The sequence below is a fragment of the Anolis carolinensis genome, chromosome 2, assembly GCF_035594765.1.
Source record: "Anolis carolinensis isolate JA03-04 chromosome 2, rAnoCar3.1.pri, whole genome shotgun sequence".
Lineage (NCBI taxonomy): Eukaryota > Metazoa > Chordata > Lepidosauria > Squamata > Dactyloidae > Anolis > Anolis carolinensis.
Window position 1 is genome coordinate 165,053,108 of NC_085842.1, and position 21,641 is coordinate 165,074,748.

The 21,641-nt window shown below is 37.1% G+C and overlaps 1 protein-coding gene and 1 long non-coding RNA gene across 3 annotated transcripts in view; one reads left to right on the top strand and one right to left on the bottom strand.

Annotated features, from left to right (window-relative positions):
- suz12 (SUZ12 polycomb repressive complex 2 subunit) overlaps positions 1-21,641 on the top strand; it is a 33,772-nt gene that overhangs the window by 9,002 nt on the left and 3,129 nt on the right. For both annotated transcript variants that reach the window (XM_008114383.3, XM_062971005.1), the window contains exons 5-14: positions 6,152-6,201; positions 9,469-9,554; positions 10,452-10,683; positions 11,043-11,145; positions 14,422-14,527; positions 15,036-15,213; positions 17,168-17,259; positions 18,050-18,193; positions 18,630-18,787; positions 21,274-21,472. In XM_008114383.3, coding sequence (XP_008112590.2) covers positions 6,152-6,201; positions 9,469-9,554; positions 10,452-10,683; positions 11,043-11,145; positions 14,422-14,527; positions 15,036-15,213; positions 17,168-17,259; positions 18,050-18,193; positions 18,630-18,787; positions 21,274-21,472 — 1,348 coding nt within the window. The remainder of the gene's footprint in view (positions 1-6,151; positions 6,202-9,468; positions 9,555-10,451; positions 10,684-11,042; positions 11,146-14,421; positions 14,528-15,035; positions 15,214-17,167; positions 17,260-18,049; positions 18,194-18,629; positions 18,788-21,273; positions 21,473-21,641) is intronic.
- Positions 1,435-1,840, bottom strand: LOC134296337 (uncharacterized). The gene is made up of 2 exons (XR_010003049.1): positions 1,629-1,840; positions 1,435-1,534 (listed from the first exon to the last, which is right to left on the bottom strand). It is a non-coding gene; the product is annotated as an uncharacterized LOC134296337 (long non-coding RNA).

Below are 21,641 nucleotides of genomic sequence, written 5' to 3' on the forward strand. Positions count from 1 at the left end.
GGATACACATAAAAAGGTTTCTGTGTATTCACTTTCTGAAAAAAGAATTAAACATTCAGACTGGATACAGTGATTTGTTTTTATTTTCATTTTTTCATTTTCATTGATTTCCATTATGTAGTCCAATCACCATTTACTTTGTAGGTATGGATTGGAACAAGGTTTTGTAAACTGTTGTATTGCAAATGGGACCATTTACCATTTCAGGTTATGAATTATTGTGTTGTTAGAAACCATTGTGAATTGTTGTGCTAATATAAAGTAGTCTTTAAAATCACAGGTTTTATTTCAGGATTGCTTCTAAAGCCATCGTTATAACCTTGGATGCCCTGCTAACAGCAGTAGTGAGAGTTGAATATTCCAGGACCTTTTTCATAAAGTCTCCTATTAATTGATTTTTAATGCTAACGGTTTAAAATGTTATCAAGATGAACAAAAAGAAAGAAATTGACAAATAACTGAAATGGAAGCAGAGCTCTGACCACCCAGTTATGACTATAATAGAAAGAAAACTTTAAAAAAGAAAAGAAAAATACTATTACACAATTTCAGATTCAACTAAATAATCCTATTAAAATTACTAAGAACGTAACTACAGATTATTATATTATTAGGATTTCTTACTGCTCAAAAATCTATAAACAGTTTCCAGTCTTTCAAAAATTCCCCAATTCGATTCTCTCTTAAAATCAAGTTAGTTTGAGAATTGGGCCGACCTTAATGATTCATTCTTCCATTGTTCGTGCTTCAATCCGTTAGCAAGATAGAGCAAACAATATTCTTGCTGCTGTTGTCATGTAGCGAAGAATTAAATGACATTTACTATATAGTTCTTTCTCCATAATGTACAATAAATCATTTCTGGTGACCTTATAAAATCTACCTTTATTTTTTTATTGATTAACACATAAATCTTAGACTAACTTTCTGCCTCCTAACAAATCTACCACATATTGAAAGAAAAACAGCCCTCTTTATCTTAACATCCCAAAAATTGGTTGGAAACATTTTGGGACACATTCCCTGTGTCTAAAAATAAATCAACATAGTCTTTTTCTTATTATGTTTCAAAATTCAATAATAATACAGTTTAGACAGTATTCCTTAGTTACCTTTTGGCAAAAAAAGAAAAAAGAAAAGAAAAGAAATAATTCTGTTCCTCATGCATTTTCTGAGAAATATTTTTTGCTTACCAAAATAATAATAAATATCTTCTATTTGTTTAGTAACAGAATAGATCTATAATTCTTCATTAATGGCTCATCTGTATTTTCTTTATGGTCATATAGCAGTTTCTCCAAAATCTAGAATTTGCCCCTTAATACTCATCACACACCACTTTGAATGGTAACTCATCTTCAGTTTATTATGCTGTCCATCGGAGCCTCCACTTTCCCAGTTTAATCTTTTAAATTATTTCAGTAGGTTCCATAGTTGTTGCCGGCTCATTCATACTTTATTTTTGTTCCAAGCATAATGTATCCAGATGGGATTTATCCAAGTAATCTTCATATCTAGGAGTTTCTCATTGCCTCTTAATGAAACATAAGAGATACAGACTGAGTATCTGTTATCTAAAGTGTTCCTTATTTTGAATTTTTCCCAGATTTTGGAACACTTGTATATACATAATGAGATATCCTGGGGCAGATGTACATTGGCCTGCTATCTGCGACCAATCCAAGATGGCTTATGCCAGATCAGCCCTGGTATAGGTTACACAGGCATACCGCCAAACGTTGCGGAGGAGCGAGGAAGTCTTAACCACTAATGGCATTGAACCCAGTAAAGCACTGTCACCCTTACTGACCCCTCCTGTTCTCTGTGATGTAGTGGTCTCTGGCTCCATTGTGGGTCCTACTCGTCAGCAGTTGCCTGCAGTGACACTAGGGAGAGGGAGCAATATCCCCCCCCCTCTCTCTTTCCTTCCCTGATCACTTCAGGCAACAGCAAACCAGTAGGAGCATATCATGGCCAGCAATCACCACAATACAGAGAATTGGTGTGAACAATAAGTGCCATCCTGTGTCCTTAGGTACAAAGTCCAGGAATACTCTGAATTCTGGCCGAGAATTCAGACTGTCTTATTTTTCTTAACGTGAGTGAAAGCCACTCCATTGAGTCTCAGGACACACAGATTTTTCTCTATGATTTTATTTTTCCGCCCCTCAAAGGTTTTTTGCTGTTGTTTGTGAGTGATTTAAATGAACTCATCTGGCAGGCTTTTTCTGATGTTCTTGTGAGCAGCCTTAGGTCTCAAGTGGACAGAAAGGCAGTATATACATTAAATAAATAACAGTAATAACTCTGGGTCCCCAGATGTTTTGGCCTTCAACTCCCAGAAATCCTAACAGCTGGTAAACTGGCTGGGATTTCTGGGAGTTGTTGGCCAAAACACCTGGGAACCCACAGGTTGAGAACCAATGCTTTAGGACTTTATTTTATTACACCAATTTCTTTTTCTTTCTCAGGTACTCTAAACTAGTGGTAGTCTTGAACTGGTACCGGTCCATAAGTCACCAGGACACAAACAAAAATGTGATTGGAGTCAATATGTGCAACACGGTGCCAGTCACTGGTCTGGTGGAGGGGACTGCTGGTTTCCTTATTAAGCATTAATAACAACGGTTCAAATTGCTTTGTTGTTAATGTCAAATAAGATTGTTTAAAATGTATACTGTAATGCAGCACTATTACTTTGTTGCTCTTAAACTGAGTCTATGCTTCAATTATCGTACATTCTGAGTAATGGCAACTTTTATTGGAACAAATTGATTTATGGACATAGGATATGCCTCTTCAAGTGAAATACATACATGTAACATAACTCAGGTCTGTTTTACAATTATATTTATGACACGTGGGCTACCTCATCATGGGGATTATAGAATGTTGCCTAAACCTCATGATGAAGAGTGAGATATCTCACTAGCAGCATGCATTAAGTTGTATAAAAACTGCACTTTGGTTAGCTCACAGATTGTGACTTAAATGCTTTCACCTGCCAAATAAAGCAGGGACCAAGTTCATTCTTCATCAGTTAGTAAAACCAGACATCAGTTGCCCAATAATTATTATTCTTTGCTTCTGGAAGTTACCCTTTTCAAACAATAGCTTGTCCTGCCACACTTTCAGAGGGAGAAATAGGTCATGGGATAAGTACATGTGATAAGGAAAGCACTCCTGATTCTAGCTATACGTCCCTCATAGCAGCTAGCTGGACGCTTCTAGGAAATTTCTAGCAGTGTGTAAAAACAATTACCTTTTCTCCTTCCTGTCTAGGGATTGATAGGCACTGGCATGCTTTGCTGTTTTTGTATAGAAGTTTCATGAATGGCTAGTAAAATTACTCTAACCTTTGCCTTTAAATATCATCTGCATATTTATGCATTAGCATCCTTTTTTGTTTTATACTCTGCTGTGCATGCAATACCCCAGTGGGTGGCAGAGGTTTAAACTTCATATTTTTTATTCTTCTTAAGAATTAAAAAAGTCTATTAATGCCAATATTTTTTTATCATTATGCAGGGAGTAGGAATTTCTTAAACAAAAAGTGGGGAAGAATTGAAGCATCCTAAAATAGCTGATACTAATCTAGATGTAAGGTGGGAATTGTACAATACTTTTACATGACATGGTGGCTACATTCGCACAAATGGATCAATAATCTACATTTCCTTGACTCTGTAGAAGACGTTCATCTCCCCTGTAGGAACAATGCAGTTTGACACCACTTTAACTGGCATGCTCAATGCTATGGAGTTATAGGTGTTGTTGTTTTACAAAGTCTTTAGCTTTCTTTGCCCAAGAATTTCATGTTGCACAAAACTACAAATTCCAGAATTCTATAGCATTGAACCATGGCAGTTAAAGTAGTATCAAGCTGCATTAATTCTACAGGGCAGGTACCCATAGTTAATTTCAAAAGTTTTATATTACCTTCCGAGTGTAACAGCTCTGTGTAGCTATAAATCAGTGTGTTTCTTTCATTATGTGTTCAGGAAATGAAAAGTACAAAGAAAGATGATTTGCAAAAAATGATACTTTATTGGAGATTGTAATGCAAGTGCTTATATTACTTGGAAGAAATATATGTTCACATATAACTTGCTAGAATGGGAAGGGAATAAAGACGATTGTGTTAACCACAGCCACTGGAAGCCATTGTAATTATATAATAGTCTTCTTGTGCATATGAAAACACCAAGCTTGGGTAAACCTGTGCACTGTTTATAATTCTGTAATCAAGATCCACATCTGCGTTTTGTTTCCTGCTTGGTTTATGTCAATGTTTAAAAAAGCAAACAACTAGCAAACTTCAGAAATCATAGGCTTGACTTAAAATACTTCAACCCATAAAATGTAAAGATATCCTCCTATCTTAGTATTTTTTTAAATTTGTTAGCCTCCAATAGTTTCTAGGATCATCCTGAAAGGAAGCTGTAAAAATACTTCACAGACTGCCACAAAACAAACCGAGATGAAAGTAGGCTGCTTATAAGTGAAGGGAAAACATTACACAATGTTGGTGTCACTACAGAAAAAGTCCTGCCCTTCCTTAGAAGTTACACCAAGATAATGGTTCTCTCTGTTATATGATGAAAAGTTGCCTCTTATTTTTTCACTGTTGGTTGTAATTTTTTCTTATATGAGGTTTCAGTTGCATGTTGCAGATAATGTTTTTTATTTTTACTGCTGACCTTCCTATTTGGTTGATGTTTTAAAGATGTTTTACAAAACTAGTTTTTAAATTCTGCAAATAGCTCTTAGTAATCCACATTGTTTTTGCACATTGCTGCTATAGTTCCATTGGGAAAGGGTTGCAGGACACTGCTGATCCAAGTTTTAAAGCAGATAGCTATAATAAAAATAATAATAATAAAACTTTATTTATACCCCGCCACCATCTCCCCAACGGGGACTCGGGGCGGCTTACATGGGGCCATGCCCAGAACAGTACAATATAGCAAAATATAAAACAACATATCATAATACAATTAAACAATACAATAAATAATCATATACACTGCAACACAAAATCTGTGTGTGTGTGTGTGTGTGTGTGTGTGTGTGTATGTGTGTGTGTGTGTGTGTGTATGTGTGTATATATATATATATATATATATATATATATATATATATATATATATATATATATATAAAAACAGGGCGGGCCGCATGAGACACTTAATTAAAACTTGGGGTGAGAAAAGGATAAGAATACAATCATGGAGACCAGGGACATAAGATAAAAACAATCTAGAGGGTAGATGATGGGGGAGTAACAAAAGAAGTGTGTAATAGTTACTCTCCAAAAGCACATCGGAAAAGCCAGGTTTTTAAATCTTTCCTGAAGGCTAAAAGAGTGGGGGCTTGCCTAATTTCGATGGGCAGTGAGTTCCATAAACGGGGGGCCACAGCAGAAAAGGCCCTCTCCCTTGTTCCCACCAGGCGGGTCTGGGATACAGGCAGTGGCGACAGGAGGGCCTCCCCTGATGATCAAATGGTTCTTAAGGTATCATGGTCTCATGGTAAAAAGGACAGCTTTTCTCAGGCTGGCACCTTCCAAATTCCTTTGACTACACACTCCAATATCCTCAGGCACCAATAACAGTTCATTTTGTAAAGGCCTTGTAGCTGTCACTGCTGTCTAGGAGAACCCCGTGGGATGAATTGATTCTTAAGAGAATATATACCTAATCTTAGGTTACCTGAGCCCTTAACCAACAACATTTCCTTTTGTCTAGACCAGTGTTTATCAAACTCTGCCTCTCCAGGTGTTTTGGACTTTAGCTCCCAGAAATCCCAGCCATCTTACTAGATGTTAGGAATTGTGGGATCTGAAGTTCAAAACATCTGCAGGAGCAGAGTTTGAAAAACACTCAAGCTAACAAAGATACTAAGTTAACAAAAGGTAATTGTAGGATAAAGGTGAGGAGCTGGTTAGCTATATTTGCTGAATGTTTTTAGCATATCCATGGAATAATGTTCCATATTGTGCTGTTAAGATGTAGCAGTTTTTACTGCTTGATGGTATTGTGGTGTTTTTCAGTGCTCTCTTCTTAGATGCACATAGAATATATGAAAAATTGTGAATAAAATGCCACATGTACAAAAAGTAAATATTGGTTTTATTTTGTGTTTTATTTAGTTTGTCTGCTCATCTGCAACTCACATTCACTGGTTTCTTCCATAAAAATGGTATGTATTGCATTATGTTTTTTTCCTTTCCATGTCAATTATTAACATACCACATTGGTTACATAGTTAAAGTGTGAGGCTAAAACACTGCAAAAAGCAAACAGTTCTGTCTTGCATTAGGAGAAAGGTGGGAATAAAATAAATGAATATGATTGCCATAGCTTATTGCCCATTACTCTGACCATTACTATGCTGTTCAATAACATAGTAGATTATATTCTGTATATACTCGTGTATAAGTTGATCTCACGTATAAGTAGAGGACATGTTTTGGGGTCAGAATTATGGATTTTATTATATCATCCATGGATAAGTCACAGTTCATTCCATGAAGAGAGGAAAGAACCAATGGTGTGTCAAAAGGGGCAGTTGCCCCTGGCCAACACGACCATTTTTCCACTCAGTCATTCAAAAAGACCATATGCGCCGTGGTACCATGGCAGAGTGGGTAGAGGGGATCAATGCTTCTTGGATTACTTTCTAACAGATTAAGATTCCCTTTTGCCACTCTACTCAGAGAAAAGGATGACTCCTTTTTTGGTAAGGTAATTGACCTGTGGATGAGAAAATAGTAGAAAGTACAGGGCTTATTCAGACTGAAATATGGTGAAACGGCTAAGAATGTGGTATAGTAACTTTGCATCCCTGTTACCATGTTATTTTTTAATCTAATAACTTCATGTTTAATTATGTTCAGCACACAAAACCATGTTATACAGAATGAAGGTATATTTTCATCTTACTCATTAGCAGTAGAACGAAAGTGCAATGCCTCAAAGCTGTTGGTGTCCTTGGAATTTGAACAATTCTGCCTCATCTCTTTTCAATTCTAATAGGGCATTATTTTCTGAGAGCTTTGGATTTTATGTAATTGTAAGCCATAGAGTTTTCCAAAGTTTTTTGTTTATCAACTTAATTTGATACTATAAAACTAATGGCAAATTTTGTGAAGCTATCTAAAATATATTGTATGAAGAAATATATGTTTGTACATAATAACAAAATGTGAATATGAATCACTACTTTCTGGACAGGATACCATTGTACTGTGTTAAGTTTGTTTGTGGGTTATATAGTCTGCTCCTATGAAATCTTTTCATTGTGATTTGACTGAATGGTACACTCACTTTTAAAGTTTTGCAATGTATTCTAATGCCTTAGTGATAGGAGTTTTATACCACTTGATTTCTATAAAATCTGCTGACCTGATCAGCAATCTATATATATAAAATGATAAAGTTGTTTGCGCAGTGACTATAACAACAAAACTAAACATCCCAGAAATACGAAATTTGGCAACACAATGCAAAAGGCTTGCCTCCAGGTTACAACAACACAACCACACCACAAAACCACTATCCGGACCCACAAAACTCACAACAACGCATCATGCGATAACAACACAACTAAACGCCCCAGAAATACAAAACTTGGCAACACAATGCAAAAGCCTTGCCTCCCAGTTGTAACAACACAACCACACCACAAAACCACACAGGACCCATAAAACTCACAACAACGCATTGTGACTATAACAACACAATTAAACGCCCCAGAAATACAAAACTTAGCAACACAACACAAAAGCCTTCCCTCCAGGTTGTAACAACACAACCACACCACAAAACCACAATCCGGACCCATAAAACTCACAACAACGCATCGTGACTATAACAACACAACTAAACGCCCCAGAAATACGAAACTTGACACACAAGTAAACACCCCAGAAATATAAAACTTGACAACACAACGCAAAAGCCTTGCCTCCCGGTTGTAACAACACAACCACACCACAAAACCACAATCCGGACACACAAAACTCACAACAATGCATCGTGACTATAACAACACAACTAAACGCCCCAGAAATACGAAACTTGACACACAACTAAACGCCCCAGAAATACAAAACTTGACAACACAACACAAAAGCCTTGCCTCCCGGTTGTAACAACACAACTACACCACAAAACCACAATCCGGATCCACAAAACTCACAACAACGCATCGTGACTATAACACAACTAAACGCCCCAGAAATACAAAATTTGACAACACAACACAAAAGCCTTGCCTCCCAGTTGTAAGAACACAACCACAACACAAAACCACAATCCGGACCCACAAAACTCACAACAACGCATCATGACTATAACAACACAACTAAACGCCCCAGAAACACAAAACTTGGCAAAACAATGCAAAAGCCTTGCCTCCCAGTTGTAGCAACACAACCACACCACAAAACCACAATCCGGACCCACAAAACTCACAACAATGCATTGTGACTATAACAAATACAAAATTTGACAACACAACTCATCCACCTCCCCAATCCCTACATTCACACTTGGCCTCCAAAAAAACAATTACAATAATAACAATGACAACAACAACAACAATAAGAATCAACACCATCATAGGCAAGAAACAGTCAGGCACTGAGGCTGACAGGCCAGTCAGTGCTACACTGGGCCTCCAAAAAACAATACAGTAGCATCTAACTTATCCAACCTTCATGACCACAACAACAACAATAATAATAAACACCTACACAGGCAAAACAAAAAAAGGACTATTGTACCACAATAAAAATATAAACCGCACTCAGCAGAATCAGACATTACAACTAACAACAAACCAAAAACAACAGGGATCTCAAGCAATTATTAATCAACACAAAAATTGAAGAAGGTAACAGACTTCAAATACTACTACTAATGTGAGTATAAAGAAGGTGGAGGTCACAGCATAAATACAACCTAATGTAGACTGACCAACACCACCAGACTCAGACACAGCAACGCGTGGCCGGGCACAGCTAGTAGGTTTCCAAAAAATAAAATTTAGTACCAAGCCCAGGTATGCTTTTGTGGTAATATAATTCTTTTATCAGCAGAATTGCTGGATTAAAAGGGGCACTTGCGCTAAAATCTGATCTGGGTGTTTGGTTAATCCTCCAGAGCAAATTGCCAAGGGTGTGAAGATGCAGGAAGAGAATATTCACTTGTGCAAGTAGAATCAATGTTCATTGTTGCGAATAAACATTTTATTGTCGTCCAAGACCAACACAGAAAAGATCTAAAATACTTTGATATTAGGCTTCATCTTTAGTGCTCTAACTCGTCTAATATCTTGGGACCTCTTCAGGCAGACACAACAGGTTTTCCAGATATATAATTTCATCCTTTCCCAGCCACACTAAATAAAATAGTTGCTTTCCCCAGTATTTTGAACCTTCCTTCTTTTTTGGAACTCTTTCAGATAAGCCATTACAAAACTCAGAAAATGAACAAAGTTCTGTAAACCTGGAAGTACTGCTTGTAAAAGTCTGCCACAAGAAGCGAAAGGTAAGTTCAGGAATGCTTTATCAGTCACGAAAAAAATATATAATGAATTGTGCCCAGCAGAGCTGGGATGAAAGGAATTGTGTTGTTAAAACTAGAAAACTCTTCCATGGTAAGTTGTTAATTGTTCTTAAACTTCTGCATGTCCGTGGTTTCTGCCTCTATTGTTCAGTATATCTTACTTGAAGGTGATACAAAGCTGATTTTCTAGATAAATCTCAATCACGTCTTACTTATAGCACAACTTAGAGCTGTTCTTTCATTTTACTTTACATGCTTGATCAAATTTGGCTGAAACTCTAAAATCTTGAAGCAAATGAATGATAAATATGCTTTTCTGGAAGTGACTTTCCAGAACAGAGTGCCTCAGCCAATCCTTCCAGGACAGCCATTGATCCTCCCATGGAGGATTGCATCAGAGTCGCCATCTATCCAATGTCATATTGGTAGTTATTGAATATCCTGAGTGTCTCTTGACGTATACAGAAGATAGCATGTTGAGAACTTCCTATGATCGTACATTCTTGTTAACATCTTGGCTTTTTCTAACTCTGTCAGCTAGTTTGTACCAATAATTTTGAAATCTTGGCATACTCTTCTCCCTCCCTCCCCCCCTTTTTTGGGGGGGTGGGGAGGTGTTCTGCTCTCATTCTGCTAAAGTCTTGTTTGGCTGCAAGAAGAAGTAGGGAAGGGGCTAGAGGTCTAGACATTGAATCAAGTCCCTTTTGATCATGTGTCTCTAACTTGAGGAGTTGCAAGAGTTGACATATACATAAATCATCAGAACCAAGAAAGTACATTTAGTGTACATTCCCAACACAATATTCTCATAGGCAATTCTACTTTGATCTCATCCAGATGTTTACATTATTAAACAAATGTGTCTTACTGTGTCTGCAGGATGTTAGCTGTCCCATAAGGCAAGTACCTACTGGTAAAAAGCAAGTACCTTTGAATCCAGACCTCAACCAAATAAAGCCAGGCAACTTTCCATCACTTGCAGTTTCCAGCAATGAGTTTGAACCCAGTAACAGCCACATGGTGAAGTCCTATTCATTATTATTCAGAGTAACTCGTCCAGGAAGAAGAGAATTTAATGGAATGATAAATGGTGAAACTAATGAAAACATTGGTATGTAATAATGAAGACTGTTCAGAATTTGTTTGTTTGCTTATTTCACGTTGGGAGTGGGTTGGAGATGTCTTCTGGCTTAGTTTGATGTCATAGATAGTTCTTGTTGGAATTGCCAGAAATTCAAGGAGATGCTAAGGATCAAATGTCATCTTGTCTGCTCAACTACAAAATTAACAAAGAATGGAATATAAATTTTCTGTGCTGGAGTTAAAAGTAGGTAGTGTGAATTTATCCTATGCAGACATTAAAAACAATGTCATTATTTAATCAAATTTAGCTATTTTTAAAAACTATTGAAAAATCAAACGTGTAAATTTATCCCTTGCAACTAGAATTTTTGTGTGTTTTAAATGCAGATGTTAATGAGGAGCTTCCAGCTAGAAGAAAACGCAATTCTTCCAACCGTGAAGATGGAGAAAAGATTTTTGTAGCACAGATGACTGTATTTGATAAAAATAGGTAATATGTTTTTAAGCAGAGGCTTTTATGAGGGATAACTCATCTTACGATAACCTTTATTTTGATTTGATTTTAGTCTTTACATACCCTTTGTATACATATATTATTGAAGACCCATGTTTCCCAAAATAGAATTTGGACATTCATCATGGCAACTTATAAAAACTATTTGAGACATGATTGTTGTGGTTTCTTCAGTATGTTAGTCATGCATGCAGACTAGAGAGATGGGCCGAAACTAACAAAATGAAGTTCAACAGGGACAAATGCAAGATACTTCATTTCGGCAGAAAAAATGGAAATCAAAGATACAGAATGGGGGACGCCTGGCTTGACAGCAGTGTGTGCGAAAAAGACCTTGGAGTCCTCGTGGACAACAAGTTAAACATGAGCCAACAATGTGATGCAGCAGCTAAAAAAGCCAATGGGATTCTGGCCTGCATCAATAGGGGAATAGCGTCTAGATCCAGGGAAGTCCTGCTCCCCCTCTATTCTGCCTTGGTCAGACCACACCTGGAATACTGTGTCCAATTCTGGGCACCACAGTTGAAGGGAGATGTTGACAAGCTGGAAAGCGTCCAGAGGAGGGCGACTAAAATGATTAAGGGTCTGGAGAACAAGCCCTATGAGGAGCGGCTTAAAGAGCTGGGCATGTTTAGCCTGCAGAAGAGAAGGCTGAGAGGAGACATGATAGCTATGTACAAATACGTGAAGGGAAGTCATAGGGAGGAGGGAGCAAGCTTGTTTTCTGCTGCCCTGCAGACTAGGACACGGAACAATGGCTTCAAACTACAGGAAAGGAGATTCCACCTGAACATCAGGAAGAACTTCCTCACTGTGAGGGCTGTTCGACAGTGGAACTCTCTCCCCCGGGCTGTGGTGGAGGCTCCTTCCTTGGAGGCTTTTAAGCAGAGGCTGGATGGCCATCTGTTGGGGGTGCTTTGAATGCGATTTCCTGCTTCTTGGCAGGGGGTTGGACTGGATGGCCCATGAGGTCTCTTCCAACTCTACTATTCTATGATTCTATGTTGGTATCAGAGTAAACCTTTAGAACAAGAAGGCAAGCGTTTTGTTACTTCACTTTGTGAGTGGATAGTGTGGTAGAGCCTTCTTTGTGTTCTCAGCTTTACTAATTTGTTTTTGTTAGAATTGTGTGTCTATTAGGGTGCTCCCTCTGTGTTAAAATTCTCAACAATGAAAAGGAGAAATCTTTTGAAGGGAATTTAAAGAACATGTTGGACTGGAAGGAGCAGAAGGCTTAAAGCAGCAGAGAGGAGCAAATGTATGCCTCTATGATAGACCTAGAAATAATGTGTAGGCATCCAACATTACTGTGGATTGAATCTCAACACAGAAAAGATAAAACTTGATTGCCAAAGAGTTTCTCCTTCTCAGAAAAGGAGTTGTGGAGTTGTTGTGCTTTAGAGCACAGACAGCCATTCAGGTGAAAGGAAGATGATATTTAATGAAGTTGGGAAATATCTGGGCTTCCTGGTTTCCCAGTTTACCCTGCTTAGGCGCTGTTAATTGTGTAACAGAGCATCAAGAGAGTTGCTGTTCCCATAAAACACCAAATGGTAATAAAGCCTCCAAGGGATTCATCTTTAACTAGATAGTCTCCATAACAATATGAATGAAGTCAAGTTATTTGATTTCTAAAGAAGTTCCCTTAAGATTATACTAAAAGAGGAAACATTCCCCCAGATTCTTAAACTTTTCCATACCTTTGTTTGCTTCAAACACTGGTTAGTCTGATTGTTATTATCATTCTGATTGTAAATTTACCATTCAGCTGGAAATATTAACATGGCCTTCCTGAGATTGTACAAGTTCTCCATCTGCTGGCTATTGTAACAAATGCATGGATAAGATCTGTAAAGTTTCATCATTGCAACTTAGCCATTAAGTGAATACTGCTGAGGAGCATTCCACAAACAAGAGTTGTATATTTTGTGCCTGTTGCAAAGGATTCAAAAGACTTCAGAGGCTTTCTGTTGGGAAGTTGAAGGTGGTTTTAGGTGTGCCATCGCTTTACTACTACAGTAGTCTCACTTATCTAATATAAATGGGCCGGCAGAACGTTGGATAAGTAAAGGTTGGATAAGCGAGACTCTACTGTAGTTTCAAATGTCTCTTAAATCAGAGGCACTGTTAATAGATAAATCTTCATTTTAAAAACTAGGACTTTCTCCCTTACCATACTTACAGCCATCTGCATGAACAATATTCAAAATATTAATGTGTTAATAAGGATATCTTCCCAAGACAATACTTAAAAATCCAAGTTTAGAAGACTGATTTAACAGAGCTGCTCAGATTAACATTTATCCCACTTCTGTGTGAAAACTTCGCAATACTGTGGGGTGGCTTGTAAACCCCTGTTTTTGCTGCCAACAGGAGCCAACCAGGTATGAAAAGGCTCAGATGGAGAAGTCGTTCCCCTGTTAGGAACAAATAGTAGGCTTCTCTGACATTTCCAAGCTACAGGGACCATTTATTCTAAGCTTTGTAGGGGGAATGTAATAGTTGGTGGAAAAACCCCTTAGGATTGTATATAATATGTTCCTGCTCTTCTGTTGTAGTACTTTTTATTGTACTTAAGTATTTTGCAAGCTATTTTGAGAGTGTGCAATGAAACATAAAAAGAACTACATATAAAGAAAAGTTGAAAAAAACCAAATCTGGATATGTCTTGCAAGGCTTATAAAATGAAGTCTCTAATAAATATTATATACTAATCTTTACCTTGGAAATAGAGTGCAGTATCCAGTTAATCTGAAAAGGAAATAAAATACTAGTCTTCATGCACAAGTAATAGAAATAAGCAATAAGCAGGGTACAAATTAGAATTGGCAGATATTACTGTATCGCGAACCTTGTAACAAATATCCTGTTTGTAAAGCAGAATTTCCCCATGTTTGTAGTTACACACTGAGGACATTGATTGAACATCTGCTTCCTTCTGGTGCTATAGTTTTGTGAACCTGTCTCGCACTAAATTTGAAAATATCTGTGTGTAGTATATCTCGTCCAAGCTTCATGTCATGTGGTGGTTTAAGAACTGGATTAGGATTCTGTGAGACCAGGGTTCGAATCCCTGCCCAGCCATGGAAAATCCCCTGGGTGATCTTGGGCAAGTCACATTCTTTCAGTCTCACACCTCTGAACAAATCTTTCCAAGAAAACCCCATGATAAGTTTGCCTTATGATTGCTGTGGGTCAGAAATGACTTGAAAGCATTCCTGTAAATTAAATACTTCTTTTTTGGTTTAACAGGCGACTACAGCTTCTTGATGGGGAATATGAAGTAGCTATGCAAGAGATGGAAGAGTGTCCGGTTAGCAAAAAAAGAGCAACATGGGAGACGATACTTGATGGGAAGGTATGGGCCACTGCTTTTTGCCAAAAGCCATCTTAAAAGGAGTGTATGAAATCATAAATGTCTTTTGTTCACTTTTGATCTTCAGAACACTTTGTAACTGTTTAGCCTCTATCACAGCAGTATTTTTGAATACACCCTCCTAGTTCCTATATAATGGAATGGCAACTATTCTCTTATAGAGTCATCAGAAGCTGACTGCAGTAGGGGCAAAATTACTCTGACCCTCATACTGATTGGTCCATAGATTCCATAGGATATGTTTAGAAGGGAAATATACTGTGCTGCTCTTATAGATCATTGACATAATAGAAGCCATCTCCTTATGCATGGTGTTAGGAATTTAGTGGTGATATGATCAAAGTCAGTTTCTTTGGTTTTCTTTATCCAAGCCATGCTTCGTTTTTGGATAGGAGAAGGCTAATATGCACATACCTTATCTCAAAACACACAGGTTATTTAAAACTCCTCTTTGAAACTATGACAAAGCTGCTTGTTTGTTTTATTTCAGAGGCTGCCTCCATTTGAAACATTTTCTCAGGGACCCACACTGCAGTTTACTCTTCGGTGGACGGGAGAGACAAATGAAAAGCCTGCAGCCCCTACTGCTAGGCCTCTTTCAACACGCAATTCAGAAAGCCTCCCTCAAGAAAACAAGCCTAGTTCTGTCAAACCTACACAGACTATAGGTATGTGAATGTTTGACAGTAATCAGTTCTGCCTTACATAAGAATTGCTTCTTGTTTACTTGAGATTTTTCCTTGGCCAAGTCCTCTTTAGAAGGCTCACAGATAATTACTAGGATATAATCAGAACAAAATATAGACATGGAACATCCAAAGTTAGGATTGCATGTATAGTACTGAAAACGCATTGGTCTGATGAAGTGTTTGTGTTTGGAACTCAAATAAAAGTGTGACTTTATATGAGAATGCAGAATTGTCTTGAAGAGATCCTATTACTCTAGTATTGTCCTGTCTGCACTGCTTTAGATTTGTTTTTAGACTCATCATAAAATGCTAGTATTGGGGTTTTGCAGCTTTTATCAGAAGTCTGGCATATCTTCACAAGTGCCTTCACTGTTAGATATTTCCTTGCTAACTCAAACTATGCTCTTGTCCCATTTGTATGTTCCATATAAATATGAGACTTCCATTATTTTTCCAACTTCTTTCTTAATACAGTAATTATTCATGATCCTTTTTCTATACCTTTTCTTTTGACAATTTCCCCTATAATCCTTTTTCTACAGTTTCCAAGCTGATGTTATGTTTTTAGTTTTGTTTTTCATTTTTTGCACTTATGCTGGGGATTTTCATTTTAGTTTCCTGTTAAGACAACTATAGTGATAATGCTTTGCTACTTCTGTTTCCTGGCTGAAATGTTTTCCATTATATATGTGATATATGTCTTACAAAGAAAGTTGTCGTAAATAAGTATGCTATGTAACAGATGTGAGCTTGTAAATAATTGTCTGTGTGGTCTATTATTAACTACCCTATTTATTTGAATGTAATGCTCATAGTTTTTGGCTAAACTGCCTCCCCAAAATTAGGGTACACATTAGATTCTTATCTTACGGTTATCTTAGGGAAAGCTGCTTCAGGAGCCCCTCGAACTCCTATTTGAGGGACATCATCTCTAATTGCCATGGCTCAATGCAATCCTGGGATTTGTTTGGTGCAGCATTAGCATTCTTTGGCAGAGAAGGCTCAAGACTTTGTCAAACTACAGCCCCCATGATCCCAGAGCATTGAACAAAGACAGTTCAAGTGGATTCATTGTACAATATAGATGCATCCCAAGTTTTTCTTTTCCATTACTGGAAGTTTTGGTATTTTAACACTTTTGTTTTAAAAGAAGGAATTCTAAGCAGGCAACAACTATATTGGTCAAATTACAAAGAATGAACTTTTTGCCGCTGCACATGACCTTTGGCAGGAAATAAATTTTTGGTTTCAGGGTTTTGAAATTTTAGGTGCACGTTAGATTCAATGGCGTATTAGACTCGAGTAAATACGGTACTTAATTACTCTCCAGTATAATGCAGTCTGGTTATTTAGGAAGATCCTTTTACTTCTGTGTCGATATTCACTGTACTGTGTTTTGTGTCGTATTTATTATCAAAATCAAAGGTACCTGTGATATTCAGCTTTTCAAACATACAGAGCTTGTTGATAGATTTTTAAAAATACCAGATGTACATAATTAGGGATATAAAATTTGGTTCTTGAAAAAGATGTGGAGAAGATAAGCCAAGATATACATGCTTTTTTAACTAGATGAATAACATTCACTAGTACTGCAATTTCAGCTATGTAACAGCTTTGCAGAGTAAAGCCAGGGTGGGAAACCAGCTTGTAATATGCCATGTAGTATTAACACAACTGCTCATTGTAACTCTAAGCGCAGGTCTGTAAGGTCTGGGTCAATATGGAAACTTGTTGGGGCTAACATTAAATGTGTGGTCTGTTCTTCTGTACGTTTCTTAATGAGGACATCTGTCCTGGGTTTTAAATATGTCAGTTCAGTAAGCCCACTCAGTTGCTGCTCATTTTGTGTGAGGGGAATGATTATGTTTTCAAAGTCGTGTAAACATAATATTAAACATTAAAAGTTAATAACATGTATGTTCGCTTTCAGCTGTAAAAGAAACTTTGCCATCAGACCTACAAACAAGAAAAGAGAGAGATGTTTCAAATGAGCCTCGACAAAAGCTGAGAATATTTTATCAGGTACTAGCACACTTGTACAAGTGTGAGAAGCATTGCTTGCCTCCCCCCCCCCCCCAATACCATGGTGCTCTTTCTCCTTCCTGTTGCTTGTTTTCTTCATCATCTGCTCTTTTTCTTTCTTCCCTTTACACACTTTCCTCGCCCCATTTAACTTTCTCCCTCTTGCCTTCATCTATCTGAAAAGTACAAAAGGAAATGGCCATGGATCGAACTAGAAGCCCTCTAGAAAGATGACTATGCCAAACTTGACTTCAGGTTCTTCTGCATTAGCTGGGGAAATCTAATGATTTAAAACAGTTCTTTTGTAGCTTCAATTAGCCTTTAATTAACTAAAATTAATGCATTAAAATATGCCTCTAAGATACACAATACAAACATTTTATGGCAAACATGTTTCTATGTTTCATTGTTCTGGAGGTGTATGGAGACACAGGCATATATTCTCTTTTAATAGTAGTATATACTTGGTGATGTAATATTTGATATTTATAACAGTCTTTGGTTAAGTCTGATGCTTGCAAGTATTATTATTATTATTTTACAAGAAGGGTATATTTTCTGAAAGTAGATAGTGTTACTGAATGTTAGATGGGCTGTATGTAGTGTCAAAACTCAGAAATGCCCCATGAAATATCTGTTGTATATTATGCTATATAACAAATTGTATAATTCCCAGTTGCTGATGCTGTGGAGGAACATACACTGATTTCTGAAATGTTTCTTGAGAAGAAAGGTATTTGCATTTCAAAAATAACTTCTAAGTCAATGTGTGACAACTTGTTTTTACCAGTTTTTGTATAACAATAACACAAGGCAGCAGACTGAAGCTAGAGATGACTTGCATTGCCCTTGGTGCACACTGAATTGCCGCAAGCTTTACAGCTTACTCAAACACCTCAAGCTTTGCCACAGCCGCTTCATTTTCAATTATGTGGTAAGTATTCTTCCTTTTTCAATTGCTTGGTATAAATATTTTGGCACTGCTTAGGCTCAAGGCTATTATTTGCATTATATATATTTTATGATGAGCCTGGGAGGTAAAAAAAGAAACAGCATTGTATTTTTCTAGAGTACAGCGTAATCATGAATATTAATATCATCTTTTAAAAATGAATCTCATTTTCCGAAATAGAATAATGATAGTAGAAAGATAATCTGTAGCATTTTTTTGGCATTACTAGCAATACATTTTATGGTTTTTTTCCTTTTTAGTTACACATACTTTGCAACTTAAGTATCCTTGGGATTTGGTGTAATGAATGAGTATGGCCAAATAAGGTTTAAGCAATGTTTGTATTTCAGAAGCTAGGATTGCAAGAAACCAACTTAATATACTTCCTTTGCTAAATATTTATATATTTCTGTTACAGTATCATCCAAAAGGTGCTAGGATAGATGTTTCGATCAATGAGTGTTACGATGGCTCCTATGCAGGAAATCCTCAGGATATTCATCGTCAGCCTGGGTTTGCCTTCAGTCGTAATGGACCAGTCAAAAGAACTCCAATTACTCACATCCTGGTATGCAGGTCAGTTGAAAGCATCACATCACTCCCTAAATGTATGTAAAGAAAGATGTGCTTTTTCCAGGCTAAGCTCCTGATTTCCGTGCTTTTTCCACTATAGAATTAGAAATGTAAAAGCTCCACTCTTTGTACAAACATGCATATTGAAGTGAAGTCAACTGAAATGATTCATCGGAAAACTATTAATATTCAGTGTGCTAGAATTAACTTATCCTCCAGATGCTCTCTTAGTGTAGAGTGTTTTGGTCATATTGAAAATGAAGTCTATAGCATTGATATATCACACTAAATCAAACATGTGAGCCATAGAACAATGTAGAGCTATCAACTTTGGTGTGGTTAGTTTCCTTTTTGAAACATTCCTATATTATAAAAACTTCTGTAAACATGTTTTTTGACCAGGAATACACTCAGCCCATTTTCAATTTGAGAAAAATCCTGATGCTCATGTTCCTTAGATAAAGTAACATGAAAATGTTAAAGGTGTCCTCAGATATTAAAATGATTTGTTCTATAAACACGTTGTTATGCACTTTTAGACAGGAAAGGCCACTTTTGATATGTTTTCCTTTATTATAGTAATACGGTGAAAATAATCTATTAATGTATATTATTTTAGAGTTCCATCATTTAAAATTGGGTTCTACCAGAGAACTGTCTTCTCTATAAATGAAACTCAAAATCTGCCAGAGAACCAAATAGTCTCTGGAAGAATTTATTTGCTAGGTCTCTTCTTGTTTTTGTTTGTTTGCTTGATTTTGTTTTGAATAACCTAGGTGTTGGCTGTTTTAGTGAGTCTGTCATTGCATTGTCAAAATTAAATATCATAGTATGATGTGTGATATTGTCACCTTATTTGTATAGAAGGTCTGTCTACCTGACAGCTTAATTGGAGGTCAGATTTAGTGAACTGTGGATGGCATTAGAAGAGTTTTGGGTCAAGTTGTAGAAATAGTTTTTGTATATGTAAAAAGGCAGTTACAATCTAAATCTGTTTCAGCTGATTTGCAAGGATGGGATAAGATCAATGTTTTGACAGCCAATGTGTCCTCTATTGTATTGTGGATCTTTATTTCTTTAAAATATTTTATCCCACTTCATGTTCAGATATGTCATTGTAGATGACAGACAATAAAAGTAGTGTAAAACAGTTATAAAACAGGTCAGCATAGTTGGAACTAAATTAACAGACAATAAAGCTGACAATGCAAGGAGCCAGAAGCAAACAATTATTGCTGGGCCTCTAATCCTAGAATGAAAGGTTACTTTAAGTTGTCTCCCTTGTCTATAATTTGTTGTTGCCAGTGACTGAACACTGGATAGTCTTTTCAATAGATTTCAGTGTTTAATTATTATTATTATTATTATTTTATTTCTTACCCTCCTTTTCACGGTTTGAGGCAAGTTACAACATTGCTAAAACACATAATCAGAAACATAATCATTTAAAAACACTCAGTCGAATACACATATGAAAACATACTTCCATAAAATGCATATTAAAATACACAAAACAAAAGTTAGACATACAGTGGAAGTTTAAAAATAATCATTAAAACTATTTGGGTAGGCCTGCCGGAATAGATAGGTCTTCACTTGTGTCTTAAATTCTGACAACTGATCTAGCTGTCGGAGCTCTACCAGCAGGTTGTTCCACAGTTGTGGGGCAGCTGATGAAAAGGTCCTCTGGGTTATGGTTGCCACTTGGGTTCTGGCAGGCTAGAGTAACTGCCCCCAGATGACCTCAGTGTGCAGGGTGGATTGTACAGGAGAAGGCTATCCTGAAGGTAACCTGGACCCAAACCATGTAGGGCTTTAAAGGTTTAAATGAGTATACAGAGGGAATAACATTCTCCCTCTGATATTTTGGTCCCAAGTTGTTGGGTGCTTGAAGTATCATCACCATCGTCTTCAACTCAAATCTGAAAGAATATTGACAGCTGCAACAGTTTTTGTAAAACTTACATAGTTTGTTTTCTATATTAAGATCTGGGCATCATACTCGCTGCCACTTCCTATACTAGTTATAAGGTTCCATATTTTTTTCAAAGGCAACCTCACATAGAGCACATTGTTGTAGACTAAATGGAAAATGAGCAATACACAAACCACTGTGACCCACCCATCCATATCCAGAAAGAGCTGTAGATGGCAAGCCGGCTGCCCAAAGGGATCTGGGCCTCCAGAGACAGAGCACCAGGAATATTCCTAAGCTGTGCACCTGGTCTTTCAGAGGAAGTGTAAAGGAACTACCAAACCACAACACCCTGGTTCGTCTCAGGTTTTCTGTTGGCTTTCATCCAGCCCATGACAAGATCCAGGTCACCTGCTCAGCCTCAAGTGACTCTGATGAGAAATAAAATTAGTTGGGTGACAGCAGCATATTGATGGCAACAAATTTGAAATGTATGATATATTACTGGTACCTGCAATATTGTTGCTGGAATGTTTCTATACTTACTGAAAACCATATATATTTCCTTTTTCAGACCAAAGCGTACAAAAGCGAGCATGTCTGAATTTCTTGAATCTGAAGATGGAGAAGTAGAACAGCAACGAACATATAGCAGTGGTCATAATCGGTTGTATTTTCACAGTGATACTTGTCTACCTCTCCGTCCTCAAGAAATGGAAGTTGATAGTGAGGATGAAAAGGACCCCGAGTGGCTAAGGGAAAAAACTATAACGGTAAATGTTTTGCAAAGAAGTCAGTTTGTTTTACTGAACAATATTTCTGCTTCTCATTGGACAAAATCAAATAGTTTACCTTTTACCCAGCCATTGCAGAATGAGTTATATTTTGGCATCATCCTAACTGAGAGATGAGAACTTGTGAGATCAAGTGTGCAAGACAGCA